Source organism: Callionymus lyra, chromosome 7 (genome assembly GCF_982586985.1).
Source record: "Callionymus lyra chromosome 7, fCalLyr1.hap1.1, whole genome shotgun sequence".
NCBI classification, from domain to species: Eukaryota; Metazoa; Chordata; class Actinopteri; order Syngnathiformes; family Callionymidae; genus Callionymus; species Callionymus lyra.
Genome location: NC_141824.1, coordinates 6,620,549 through 6,634,841, shown reverse-complemented (window position 1 = coordinate 6,634,841; position 14,293 = coordinate 6,620,549). Strand labels below are relative to the sequence as shown.

At 36.3% G+C, this 14,293-nt stretch overlaps 1 protein-coding gene and 3 non-coding genes across 4 annotated transcripts in view; 3 read left to right on the top strand and 1 right to left on the bottom strand.

The window, feature by feature from the left end:
- Positions 1 to 36: 36 nt before the first annotated feature.
- On the top strand, positions 37 to 249 carry LOC148074925 (small nucleolar RNA U3). Its single transcript, XR_015711917.1, has one exon. It is a non-coding gene; the product is annotated as a small nucleolar RNA U3 (small nucleolar RNA).
- Positions 250 to 7,084: 6,835 nt separating this feature from the next.
- The window catches only part of LOC148074916 (serine/threonine-protein kinase B-raf-like), a 41,391-nt gene continuing 34,182 nt past the window's right edge, over positions 7,085 to 14,293 (top strand). The window contains exons 1-6 of the mRNA XM_087796153.1: positions 7,085 to 7,114; positions 8,970 to 9,118; positions 9,375 to 9,494; positions 9,569 to 9,728; positions 11,150 to 11,167; positions 13,849 to 13,861. Coding sequence (XP_087652279.1) covers positions 7,085 to 7,114; positions 8,970 to 9,118; positions 9,375 to 9,494; positions 9,569 to 9,728; positions 11,150 to 11,167; positions 13,849 to 13,861 — 490 coding nt within the window. The remainder of the gene's footprint in view (positions 7,115 to 8,969; positions 9,119 to 9,374; positions 9,495 to 9,568; positions 9,729 to 11,149; positions 11,168 to 13,848; positions 13,862 to 14,293) is intronic.
- LOC148074924 (small nucleolar RNA U3) lies at positions 7,348 to 7,560 on the bottom strand. The gene has a single exon (XR_015711916.1). It is a non-coding gene; the product is annotated as a small nucleolar RNA U3 (small nucleolar RNA).
- LOC148074923 (small nucleolar RNA U3) lies at positions 8,045 to 8,257 on the top strand. Its single transcript, XR_015711915.1, has one exon. It is a non-coding gene; the product is annotated as a small nucleolar RNA U3 (small nucleolar RNA).

The following is a 14,293-nucleotide window of genomic DNA, read 5'->3' as shown; positions in this document are numbered from 1 at the left end:
TGAGGATGGAGTGTGATGTTGGTGCAGAGTTAAGTTAAGACTATACTTTCAGGGATCATTTCTATAGTTCTTAACTTAAGAAATGTGTTTGTAAAGTGTTTGGTGTCACTAACCATGATGAAGAGTTGTGATATTCCTTCCTGAGTGTGAAGCAGACAGAGAATAATGATTCACTTCATATGTTCTCTGTCATTGATGATCCTTCTTTACTTCCTTGTGCAGTATTGAGAGGAATATGATCAGAGTGGTTGTTGTGTTCAAGACAATATACTATTAAGCGACATTTTTAATGTAATTCTTTATAACTTTTAACAAAAATAAAAATGTATTTTCATATTAATGTAAAGACTATAGTTTGTAGGTCTTTTTGTCTTTGTTGAAATTGATATTAAAAAATATCCAAACCTCTGTGGTGCTCGTCTGTAACATCTCTCTTGTACTGAAGCCTTGACGACAACAATTGTTCTGGAAAAATGAAAAGACACTGTTTCATGAAGCTTCACCAGACCATCACTAGTATTTGGATATTTTAAGTTTGTCATTTTGGAACAAGATGTGGACAAAGACCATTGAGCGTCATTTGCTTCTTTAAAATGAACAAACATTTTTTTTACTATAACTCTGAAAAGGAACCCATTATTCTAAAATGAATCACAACTGTTGAACAACATGAGGCTGAGTAGAAAATTAGTATTTCACCTGAACTAAATTGCTTTTACCATTTAGCAGAACAAACAACCACTCTGATCGTATTCCTCCTCTCAATACTCCTAAAGGAAGTAAAGAAGTAAGTAAGTAATTTGTATTTATATAGCGCTGATCATCAATGACAGTGAACATATGAAGTGAATCATTATTCTCTGCATTATCATTTTTTCACTGATAGCGGTTGATTTTATTGCCCATATATGAGACAAACATACTTTGTACGTTTCACACGGTTTCAAAATCAACAGGTTATTTTTGTTTCCATGGTTCTACAAAGACATGTGACACTCTCTATAGGAGGATTTTATGGATCTCTTGGCCCTGACTCACTGTTTCAACCACACCTTAGATCTTGTTCTAGCAAACAGACCTGAAGTTAAAACAACAAATGTCTCTCCTCAGAACTCAGTTTTGTCTGACCATCAAGTATTAAATGTGTTCTATGTATGTAGAATCCTGCTGATAAATTCTTGAGGAGCGTGATATTACTTTTTCAATTTAAAATATTTGTATCGAGCACAAGTATGCAATACAGGCATTCCAGGCAATGTTGGTCTGATGTAAAGGCAACTATGTAAATATGCAGACACAGCAATGTTACATACAGTATATGCTCTTTTTTTTTCAAGAGACAGTAAATTCAGAAAAATAATCTATTGCAATACCAAAGAAACAACAACAACAGAGTGTACATATAGAAACAAAAAAAAACACATAAAACAATGAAAAATAAAGGTCAAGACAAAATCAATCCCTCCTGTATCACTGCTGTATTTAGACAGAGCTTTACCTTGTAATTTAAATGAACATGTTGATTGAAGATTAAACCAATTGTAAATATTTACAGGGTCTTAATCTGAATAAATAAAAACGTTTGCATTCAACTTTTATCATTTAGTTCTAGTGATGTTCTGGATCATGGAGATCTTTTAAGGCCCTTGTATATGAATTGTTTGGCATTTGAATTTTCTGCTCCTGCACTCTGCTCAATTCATGAGTAAAAAAAAAATCAATTTTTGGAACAAATCATTTAATCGATTGTCGAGAAACGAAACAAATGCTTTGAGACACCATTTCAAATGTAATCTAGATAGAACTGCTCAAGGATTGTCAAGTTCAGAACACTCTTGCTTTCAGTACAATTGTTCTGGTGGTTGTGATCCAGTTGTGGGTTCGACTCCAGCCCAAGAAACATCAAAGTTCTTCGGTTTAAATAAAATACTTGGGAAGAAGTAATGTGACCTTCCTTGGTGAAAGTTTGTGTTGTTTCTCCACTGAAGGTCATTCTAAAGTCGTTCATTCAAAGTTGGGAAATGACATGACATCAATTTAAATACAGTTGGTGCTGAAATACTTTGTAAAATAGAGCTACTATAACACAAGTTGTCCACAATGATTGACTTTAAACTTTTTTAAAGAATTTAAGTGTTAACTTGAACTTTTGCTTCTAATCTTTGCCTATGAGGTTTTGTTGTTGTTGGAGTTTGTTGTGCATTACCATCTGGATCCACCGATACTAATGGATTTTTTTTATTTTAATTTTTCAGAACAAAATGGTACATTCAAGTATAAAGTTTTGAGTGGAAAAGAAAGATGAAATATATGAAGAAATGCGACATAATAATAAAATAAAATATATTAAAAAAAAACACACCCCAGGGAGCATACCCATCAAACTAGTTACTTTACAAAATACTTATATTTTTCAAGAGTTAGAAAAAGAAAATCAATAAATGCATTGAAGCAGGGCAAATATGGAAAATAAAATGACATATTTCCTTTAATTAAATCGCTTCTAATTGGTTTGACATATTCTGTCCATTTGGTCCATATCTTGTAGAACTTGTTCATATCTGTTTGGAGTGCAAAGGATAACTTCTCCATCTTATAGATGTCGTAAACGATGTCTATCCAGTTCTGTCGTGGGTGGTTCAACTTGTAACCACTTCCTCGTGATACATTTTTTACTTGCTGCCAACAATATGAAAAGCAATTTCTTGTCTCCATTATTACAGTTTTCTATTGGTTAGTCACCCAGGTACATGTTTTCACCTTTACAGGGAAGATTCACACCAAAAATGTTGTTTAAATGGCTGTGGATCTCTGTCCAAAAAGCTTTGATTCCACTGCAGCTCCAAAACACATGCCAGTGATTTGCTCCATTATACCCGCAAAGTCTCCAACATGCTTCATCCGTGCCCATGTGTATTTTTGAATGGGTGTGATAAAAAATCGAATAATATTCTTCCAACAGAACTCCCGCCATGTATTTGATCTTGTTGAAAACCATTGTAGATGATACATTTTTTTCCCAGCTCTCATTTGTGATTGATATATCTCCATCTTTTTCCCATCGCTGCTTTATATATCCTGTGTTCTCTTGTTTAGATTGTCGAATTCCTTTGTACAATTTAGATACTATTTTATTGCTATTATTTGCCTCCAATAATGAAATGAAAATCTCTAGTAATCCTTTTCCACATGCATCAATTGGCTTTTTCAAATTTTGATTAAAATAATTTCTGACTTGTAAGTATCTGTAAAAATCCTCTTTTTCTTAAGGTTTTCAAAACTCTGAAAATTCCCTTTGTGAATAAATGATTGATAATCAGTTAAACCTTTTGAGATCCAAGTCTTAAATCTGCCGTCCCTTTTATTGGGCACAAAATCGGAGTCAAAAGCACACCACCTCAAGATCCTCGGGGAATCCCCTAGGTGGCAGGACTTGACCAATTCTTGCCAAGATTTTAGGAAAATCCTTAAAAAGTATAGTAGTAAAAAAGGAGTAAGTAGTAAAAGTATGATCTGCCACCTTCATTTCATCCTGTAGCTTGTTCTCTGCTATGAGAGCAATCAATGGAACACCATTTACGCTAGAACCTTCCAAGTTCTTCCAACCTGCAGTGTAAGATCTTGAACAGAGACAGATTAAGGGCCTCAACTGTGCTGCATGGTAATAATGTTGAAGGCAGGGCAGGCCCATACCTCCCTTCTCTTTACTTAATTGCAGTGTTTTATATCTGACCCTGGGTTTGTTCTCCTCCCACATAAATCTTGAAATTAATCTGTCCCATTCTATAAATTGTTTTGGTGGAATTTTGACCAGGAGACATTGAAAATGATATAATATTCGTGGCAGAATATTCATCCTGATGGAGTCTATCCTTGAGTGAAGATTTAAATATGGTATAGTTGCCCATCTTTGTAAATCCAACTTAATTCTTTCACTCAAAGGTCCATAGTTGATGTCATACAGTCTCAGCAAGTCTCTAGGTAGTGACACCCCTAAATATTAGAATTTTGCATCCCATTTCCAGTTATACATATTCCTGATTTTTGATGGTGGGTCATAGTTCAGTGTTAGAACTTGATTTTATCAATATTAATTTTGTAGCCTGATAGTAGACCGTATTCTTTTAGCATCTCCATCACTTGTGTCTGAGAAGGTTGTGTTATGGTCAACAATAAATCATCAGCAAATAACGCAAGCTTTTGCTCCCCCGTGGACATCATGACTCCTTGGATTTCTGTCCTCTGCCTTATCCATTGACCCAGAGGTTCTATGAAAATGGCAAACAATAGTGACGCACAACACCCCTGTCAGTTTCCTCTCTTCAGAACAAATGATTTTGTTAAATCTCCATTCATTTAATTCGAGCCATTGGTGTTTTGTACAATGCTGCAAAAGTATCAATTATAGTATCATGAAATCCAATTTTTGCTAAAACTTAATATAAAAATGACCAACTTACTGAGTCGAACGCCTTTTCTGCGTCCAGACTCAGTAACAGCGTTTCCAAGTTTTGATTCCCAGTTTGTCTTATAATGTGTAATGCTCTCCTGATGCTATCTTGAGTTTGTCTATTTCCAACAAAGTCTGTCTGGTCCTCATGAATTAATTTAGGTAAGATTGGTTCAATTCTTCTTGTTAGTATGGAGGTGGACAGTTTATGATTAATGTTCAAAACGCTCACTGGACAGTAATTCCCAGATTCCATATTATCTTTCCCTTCTTTGGGAATGACAGATATGATCGCCTCGCTCCATGAGGTACAACTTTATGTTCTAAAACCCAGTTAAATGTTCTCAGGAGTGTAGTAGTTAGTTGATCTTGCATTATTTTGCACCACTCGGAGGTAAATCCATCTGTTCAGGGGGATTTCCCTCCTTTTAATCTTTTAATTGCTGATCAAAGTTCATTTTTTATGTTAATTTTTAGTTTTGTTCATTGTTAACCATTAGAAGCTCAATATGGGATAATAATTTGTCAATCTGGTGGACATTAGCTGTTAGAGGTTGAGAATAGAGCTTTTCATAACATTTTAAGAAACATTTCTGAATGTTTTGTTGATTAGTTTCCACTTTTTTAGTTGTGGGGTCTCTGATTTTGTGTATAGACCGGTCAGCTTGCTGTTTTCTCAATTTGTAGGACAGGAGCCTCATAGATTTTCCACCAGCCTCGTAGTATTTTTTCTTGGTGAAAAGTAGTTTTTTTTGTATTTCATGTGTATTTATTTGATCTATTTCTTTTCTTAGTTTTTGAACTTTCAATTGAGTGTCATCATCTAAGGACTGAGAGAGTTTCATTTGAGTTGTCCTCAGTTTGTCTTCTAATTCCATACGTTTTTGAGAGTTTCTTCTCCTATGAAAAGATAGAAATTATTTTACTCCTCAACACAGCCTTTGTTTAGAGCATCCCATAATATTGGTGGTTATACTTCCTTTTTATCATTTAATTCTAAATAATCTTCAATTTCAGCTTTCAGTTTATCTTTAATAGCGTGGCTATTTAAAATTTTTGAATTTAGTCTCCAAACTGTAGATCTAAGCTTTTGACCAGACAAACGTCATATAGACAGGACCGTGGTCAGAAACACTACTAGGGCCTATTTCACAGATAACAACAGATCACGAGAGTAAACATTATGAGCTGCTGAGTAATGTGTATATTCTCGACTTTTTGAGTTCAACTCTCTCCAAGTAACAATAATTCCAACTTCTTCCATAATATTGTTGAACTTATTGTTGATGTTTCTTGTGTCTGACTTGCCATTAGATGAGTCCATTTTGGGGTTAAGTCGAAGATTGAAGTCGCCCCCACAAATCAACATCCCTTGGCTTTTTGTTGTCATTATTTCAAGTAAACGTTTAAAGAAGGACTAGTCACTCCCAGGTGGAACATACACGTTAAAGAAACTCACCAAATCATCTTCAACTTTACCTGTAATTGTTATAAATCTACCTTCATTATCTTTATACTCTGAGATGTGCTGGTAATTGACTGTGTTATTTATGAGGATTGTCACTCCCCTCCTTCTTCCTGAACTGTGAGAAGCATAATAGACGTGTTTAAATCCTGATTTATTCAGTTTACCATGTTCTATGTCATCAAGATGTGTTTCTTGTAAGAAAGCAATGTGCATTTTATCTTTCTCTAGTTTTGACAATATCTTCGCCCTTTTAACTGCGTTGAGTACGCCGTTAATATTGAACAAAACAATATTTATTGATCTTTTATCCATTACTGGTGTCCTTTTCAAACAATTTCACAAAACTGGTATGCTCCCTCCCCCCTCAAAAACCAAAAACAAATAAACAAAGCCAGAAAATCTAACAAACTCAATATTACATTCAACTTAATAAACAACTTGAGTGACTCTCAAAGGAGGGTCTCAGGAACTGACATGCAAGTGTGACGTCGTATCTCCATTTTCTCAGATCCTCCGTTGCTTCCTCCACTGTAGCGTAGGTTCTGGTTCCGTCTTTGTATTTCACTCGTAGTCTGGCCGTGAAGAGAGTCTGAAATTGAACTTGGTTTTCCTTCAGGACTTTGCGCACCTCTGCATACTCGCACCGCTGTTTGATGATGGCTGGAGGATAATCTTGATCCATGTTTATTTGGTTAGATTTCCAGGAGAATCCTCTGCTCTGCCACACCTTGGGAAGAATCGACTCTTTCGTTGAGAAACTCAGAAACTTGACGATGATGGAGGTCTAGTGGACCGGTGCGCTCTCTCCATCCTCAGCTCCTCTGCTTTCTGTCATCCCAAGTCCTTCACGAAGCAAGTTCTCCACAAAAGTTATCATGGAGGATGACTCCTCAGCCTCCTCCGGAACGCCATAGATCCGTATTCTTTTCTTCTTTTCTCTTCTAGATCGACTTTCCAAGTCCACCATCTTCTCCTCGACTCTCGCGTGTAGCTTTAGCATCTCCGTATAAACTTCCTCGACGTTCTGAAGCCTTTCTTCTGCCGTCACCATCCGTCCCTCTGCCTCTTCCATCCTTGTATTTAGCTCCGACATCTCTTCTTTTAATGATTGAAATTGAGTTTTACTTTCCTGTCAGAACCCTCTCAGTTCTTGCAGGATGAGATCCATGTCGGCCATGTTGGCTCCTAGCTTCGTTGTCTGCGCCGCTACAGGTGTTTTCTCTGTCCTTCGAAACACGTCTTTCGGGTCCAAATCACGGAAGAATGCTTGACCCCTTTGTTTAAAATGTGAGTTCTTTAGAAATGTCTCTGTTTGTGGGGGTTATTTAGTAAATTTATCAGGTTCTATTGAGAGCTTCTTCACAACATCACATTGATGTTCACCCAGATGCTCCTGACAATTGTTTATGTTTAACTTTGACATTCAATCACCACTCTGATCATATTCCTCTCAATACTGCACAAGGAAGTAAAGAAGGATCATCAATGACAGAGAACATATGAAGTGAATCATTATTCTCTGTCTGCTTCACACTCAGGAAGGAATATCACAACTCTTCATCATGGTTAGTGACACCAAACACTTTACAAACACATTTCTTAAGTTAAGAACTATAGAAATGATCCCTGAAAGTATAGTCTTAACTGCTGTCAGTCAAAGAATGAAACTACATCACATGGTCACATGTCTTCACTGGCAGTGCAGTTTAATAAAAGACAAAGATCAACTGTTGGATTTTTTTTTCATACAGACACTAAAAATTGAAAAAAAGATAACTTGAACAATATTTCAGAAAGAAAGAAAGTCAAATTATTTGTAAAATATAATGTAATCCAAATTAGTATTCAAATACCTTTTTTAAATGTGTTTTTATAAACAAACACTTCTCATGAGGTATTTTCTTGATTGTGTTTTTTAATGAATGTATAGTCTTCCTGTAAATGTCACTGTGGAGTGTCAGTTACATTTTTAGATACATTTTACATTCATGTTTGTATTTACTCTAAAACACAGTCTTTTGTTGCTCATATACTTGCAATTTAATGAATGAAAAATGTTTTTAATAAACCATCACTTTAGTAGTTTGGTGTGAGGATGGAGTGTGATGTTGGTGCAGAGTTAAGTTAAGACTATACTTTCAGGGATCATTTCTATAGTTCTTAACTTAAGAAATGTGTTTGTAAAGTGTTTGGTGTCACTAACCATGATGAAGAGTTGTGATATTCCTTCCTGAGTGTGAAGCAGACAGAGAATAATGATTCACTTCATATGTTCTCTGTCATTGATGATCCTTCTTTACTTCCTTGTGCAGTATTGAGAGGAATATGATCAGAGTGGTTGTTGTGTTCAAGACAATAAACTATCAAGGAAAGTTTTAATCTAATTGTCTTTTTTAATTTTAACAAAAAGAAACGAGTATTTTCATTTTAATGTAAAGACTGAAGCTCATAGGTCTTTGTTGAAATTGACGGACTAAACGGATCTGTCCAAGAAGCAATGAATTACACACATAAAAACACAAAAGTATCCCAAAGTAAAGGTTTATTTTTGTATTGAAAACATGTTTGTGTCCCTTGAAAGTGAAACAGCATTATTGAATTATTGTAATCAGATGCATTGTGGTCAGTCGTGTGTGAGCGATTGACTTCACTTATGTTTGCAAGGTTCCATATTAATACTAAAAACACAAAAGTCTGTAGCAAGGTACACTTTTTTTTTTGTTATATTCCATTATGTATTTTAAAAGTTGTATCATATAAAACCTAAACACTATAATGTCGTGCAAGCAATCTCTGAAATGACACTGCCACCTGCTGTCCAATGAGTGTTAGTAACTTATTCCTTATATTGTATATGATATGAATCTAGTTAGTTGGTAAAAAAAACAGCTTGACTGGAGTCTGTACATGTTTATCAGTTCAAATCATTAATAATAATGAAAGGTATTATTACTATAAATTGTACTTTATCAGCACATCAGATACAGACCTAAGTTCTCCTCCATCTTCATGACTCTAAATTGTTTAGGCATTAAAGTTGATCAGTTTTAGGTGAGGAAGACTTTCTTCACTCTGGCCTTCTGCGACTTCTGCAGGAAGCTGCTTTTCCAGGGGTTCCGCTGCCAGACATGGGGGTACAAGTTCCACCAGCGCTGCAGCACCGAGGTTCCTCTTATGTGTGTCAACTACGACCAGTTACAGTAAGTTGTGTCACTTGAGAAGTTGTACAAAATCTTAAATTAAGCTGTGATTTAAAGTGTTGACTCTTCACTGAGGTCATGGTCAGTTTAAGCGCGTCTAAATAATTAACAATTTAATATGAAGAAAGTATTGTTTTTAACCTGATGCATCTATAAACATGTGTGCAGTTATAGATTAATATATAAGCAGGATAACATTCAGTAAAAAACCTTCATTTAAACTTGATTTTAATAACATTTTCTTTTGTGGTTCAAGCTTATTGCTAGTTTCCAAGTTCTTCGAGCACCACCCCTTCACTCAGGAGGAAGTTTCTTCAGAAGGGACGACCCCCGTGTCCGAAGTCTGTCCTTCACTCCCCCCATCAGACTCCACAGGGTAATCCCCGCTCTCTCCCTTTCTGCGTGTTCGTCTCTGTGCTCTCTCTTATTGATGGCTTCAAACCTTTCCAGATCCATATGCCACGCCACTGTGTCCCCGTCCAAGTCCATACCCATCCCACCTAGTTTCCGGCCCAATGAGGAAGACCACCGTAACCAGTTTGGGCAGCGGGACCGCTCGTCGTCCGCACCCAACGTCCATATCAACACCATCGAGCCTGTCAACATTGATGTGAGATGCAACAGTTGTTGATATAAATGACTTGATTTTTGATGTAAGAATGTGAAACCAAGTAGTCAGAGGTTCTGCCTGCATCTGAAAAAAATGGATGAATGTTCAAATGATTTCATCCGACGTTGTATATTCTTTCCTTAAACTATTTATCTATAATAATAGTAACACAAAGGTCGGAGGGAGGTCATAAGGGGCGTCATAGCTCAGAGTGGTTGCCTGCAGTCCAAAAGGTTGCAGGTTCAATCCCAGCTCCAGACAAGCTTGTGTCGTTGTGTCCCTGAGCAAGACACTTTACCCTGATGGCAGATTCGGCGCCATGTGGTGCAGCCTACTCCCATCAGTATGTGTGAATGGCTGTCAAAGCGCTTTGTGACCCTGATCTATAAAGGCGCTATATAAATAGAGATTATTATTATAAAGATCAACACGCAACATTTCCCAAACATCCTGTGGCTTTTTTTCCAACAATTCCGCGTCTGCGTGCTCTTAGTGTTTTGTGTGTGTGTGTGTGTGTGTGTGTGTGTGTGTGTGTGTGTGTGTGTGTGTGTGTGTGTGTGTGTGTGTGTGTGTGTGTGTGTGTGTGTGTGTGTGTGAGACCCAATAATGAATATAAATATAAATGGAATGTTGAAAAAGACAATACCATATACCATATATAATATTTAATTGTGTGTTGTTCGCTTTGCTTGAACAACCAAATATGATAAAATGATTCATCCAACAGCTTCTACACACTCAGCTACTTGGTTAAATAAGTAACTATAAAAAAAATAATAAATAAAAAAAACGTTAGTAATCTTGTCATATCAGCCATATTTATGTATTTGTTTATCTAATGTATTTCTGCAGTGCTTTTCAAATATTGACTGTAAGCTAGTGTGTGAAATAAAATATAACTTCCTTAGCAATTTAGCAACAATGTTTATGAGCCTCATTAGCTCCTCATTCATAACTAATAATTAGGTTAAATAAAGTTGTCAAGTGACTCATATATATATATATATAGATATATATTATATATATATAAAAGTTTAACAAGCCTGCACCTCTCAATATATTGCCCTTTTGGAGATTTACCTGCAATAAAAAAGTAGCTTAAACGACACTTGACTTGCATTTATTAGCAGTTTAGAAACATTAGCAATTATGTAACATAAACTCTTTAACTGTATTATTTTGATAAATAAACCCCAAAATATAAATAAATAAACAGATGGTTAGAACCATTCCAGTACATACATGACTAAAAATAAAGCCAATATTGTCTTGTACTTTTAAATAACAATGCATTTGTCATATAAATGATAGTAACGATAATAATCAAAGGTAGATGTAATTAAAGTCAATGATTGCTTCAATATAAAAATATGAATTAGTGGAAATGTGAAAAACTTATTTTTCTAACTATAAATGTTAAGAAGGATCAAGAGTTGCCAGTATTAGTTTCTGCCACGATTGGTCTCAGAGAATCGTCTTCACTGAACTGGTAATGTTTAAAAATAGGAAGTGGAACTGTGATAGTTGTAAGATGAATGCTCCAGTAAAGCCATGAGCAAAACCATGGACAGTTGGTGGTTAGAGGGGCCGGGTGAGTAGCAGTGATGGTGTGTCTGTCTCTTTTTGCCCTGCAGCCCCCCCGACCCACCCCGCCCGCTGCTTGAGGAAGCACCGAACACGGACCTCAAGCCCCCTCCTATACTCCTACCCCAATGACATAGTCTTTGATTTTGAGCCCGAGCCTGTTTTCCGAGGTAGTTAGGCCTCTGTGTGTTCCTGTGTTCTTCCTCTCTTCCCCCATCCTCTTCCTCCTTCACCTACACCTCCACCCCAGCACAACAGCCCCTTTACCTTGTGTCAAGTCCACTGTGTGTGTTTCCCTCTTTATGTTTTCACATGTTCTCTCTCATGGTTGTGGGATTCACTTCAATCTTACTGTTTCAAACACTGTGATGCACTTTTGTTACACACAGACTTCAAAAGAGTCGTTTTCTTCATCATTGTATGGTAAATATATGCAAATAAATGATGCTGTTTTTAAGAGATTCCTTAGATAAGTCAAGCCTTTTGATAATGAATGTAGTATTTAAAATGTCCATGTATCATTTACCAGTGTAGCTCCATTAAAAAATATTTGGCCTTATAAATAAGAATAGTCTAACTGAGCTATTTATTTATATATATATGACCTCTTTCATTAAATTGCATAAACGTGACTGCAAGTCAATAAAATAATTAGTTTTAGATTTGTAATTATTAAGGCTTTTAACTTGTATAAATCATTCTTGAAAGTATTCACAATTGAGAGTTAAAGTACGAATGAGTTTCATTCATGATGTAAAATGAAAAAATAATAAATCATAGGGTAACAAACATTATTTGCCACTGCATGACCTCTTCTGCACATTCAAACGGCAAACGCACTCTTTAAAGTCAACTTTCTTCTTCTCTCCTCTTCTGCCTTAACTCACTTTTTCAAGCTCCAAATGCTTTTTCTCTGTTTCCCCTGCTGTCCAGGTACCACCACAGGTCTGTCCGCCACTCCTCCTGCATCTCTACCCGGCTCTCTGACCAACGTCAAGGTCCCGCAGAAGTCCCCGTGTCCACAAAGAGAGCGCAAGTCGTCGTCCTCGTCTGAAGATCGCAATAAAATGGTAAGAGACCGTCTTTGTGCTTTGATGAACGTTGCTGTGGTGATGATGAAGGTGATGGTGATGTGCCGTGAAACAGAAAACTCTCGGGAGGAGGGACTCCAGCGACGACTGGGAGATATCTGAGGGCCAGATCACTCTGGGTCAGAGGATAGGATCTGGTTCATTTGGAACGGTCTTCAAGGGAAAGTGGCACGGTAAGAGTCGGTCTAAATAGTTTAGTTTAACGCTGCTAGAGTCTACAGACTAGTGTTAATGAAGTTTCTTTTATAAGGGATGGAGATTATTAAGGTTTTATACCAATGTGAATGATTTTTATGAAATTGTTACTAATAGGATACATTTGGACCGTTACATCCTTATCCCTAATATATATATTTTAAACAAAATCAGAAAGAAAATGGCAGCAAAACCGAACACTGTTTGGTAACTGCCATTTATATCATTATCGTGGCGAGTGTCTTTACTAATCCCTGGTCCTTTGTAAACATGTTACAGGGAAGATAAAAACGAGCTTAAATAGTTCGACCAGACTCAATAGAGAAGTGGTGTCAAACTCAATCACACAAATCTTCCAGCAGTTGAGGTTGTGGGTCTAACAACATGTAGATTTGCTAGGGTTCCCTAGAATCCATAAAAGTATTTAAAGGTACTACAGTACATTCAAGAATCTAATGATAAGGCCTTTGTTTGCATTGAAATACAATTTGAACCAGAGACTATCAGAGCTGATTTACATTGAGGTTCTACTTCAACATGCTTTATGTTGAAACTTCGTTAAGAGAAATTGTCTCTGGGCATTATGGGAAAGTGTGAATTTATTGAGGTTTTTTTCTAGACAAAATGTTTCATGATGTCTAAAAGTTGTGCCAGACGGGAGTCAAGAAAACGTTTACAATGGACTAAAAAAAAATAATATATATATATTTTAAACATCTTTTTATTGATTTTCAGATATTAAGACATACATTTTGAAACACACACACAAAATAAGTAAAATAAAAGGTATAATACAAAAACAAAGAAAGATCCCACCCTCCACCCCCGTAGAAAACCACCCCGCGGTCTCAGAAAACCAAAATCAACAAAAAATCAAAATCAACTCAAAAAGGAACAATGATGCATAATAGTATACATTGATACAAACAGACAAAAACAAAAAAAAAACAAAAGAAAAAACTATACTCCATACATATGGTGGTAAAAATAAAAATATAAGCCAAACTGTTCAAGTATTATGTAAGGTTCAGCTCTTTAACATGCTGCATGAAAGGAGACCAGGTTTCATGAAACTTCTCCAGACAATTTGACCGACTGTATTTTATTTTCTCTAACTGCAACATAGAGAGAAGTTCTTGAACCCAACTCTTAAATGATGGTGGCTTGTCTGACTTCCACTGCAGAAGAACAAGTCTGCTGCCATCAATGAGGAAAATGCAATTGCGTTTGCATGTGCTGTATTTACAGAGAGGTCAGGTGGAGGTCGACAAATATACACATGTGTGGAGAAGGTGTTATTGCTTTTTTACACATGCGGGAAATACATTCAAATATTCTACTCCAGAAACCTTTGAGTGATGGACAATGCCAGAACATATGACCCAAAGTAGCTGGTCTGTGAGAACATCTTAAACAATGTGGACTGACGTCTGGGTAGATTTTAGCAAGTCTCTCATTTGAATAATGCAAACGATGTAACACTTTAAATTGTATGAGACGTTGCTTTATGCAGTAAGATGACGAATGGATACACTCTAAGCTACGCTGCCAGAAACTTGCAGATCATTTAATGTTTAAATCGTGTTCCCAGGCTTAGTTTTGTCCCATGACAGAGGTTTGACATTTTGCATGATCCTCTATATTTTGGAAATATTACCTTTTATGTGTGGATTTAAGGAAAGAATCTCATTGCAT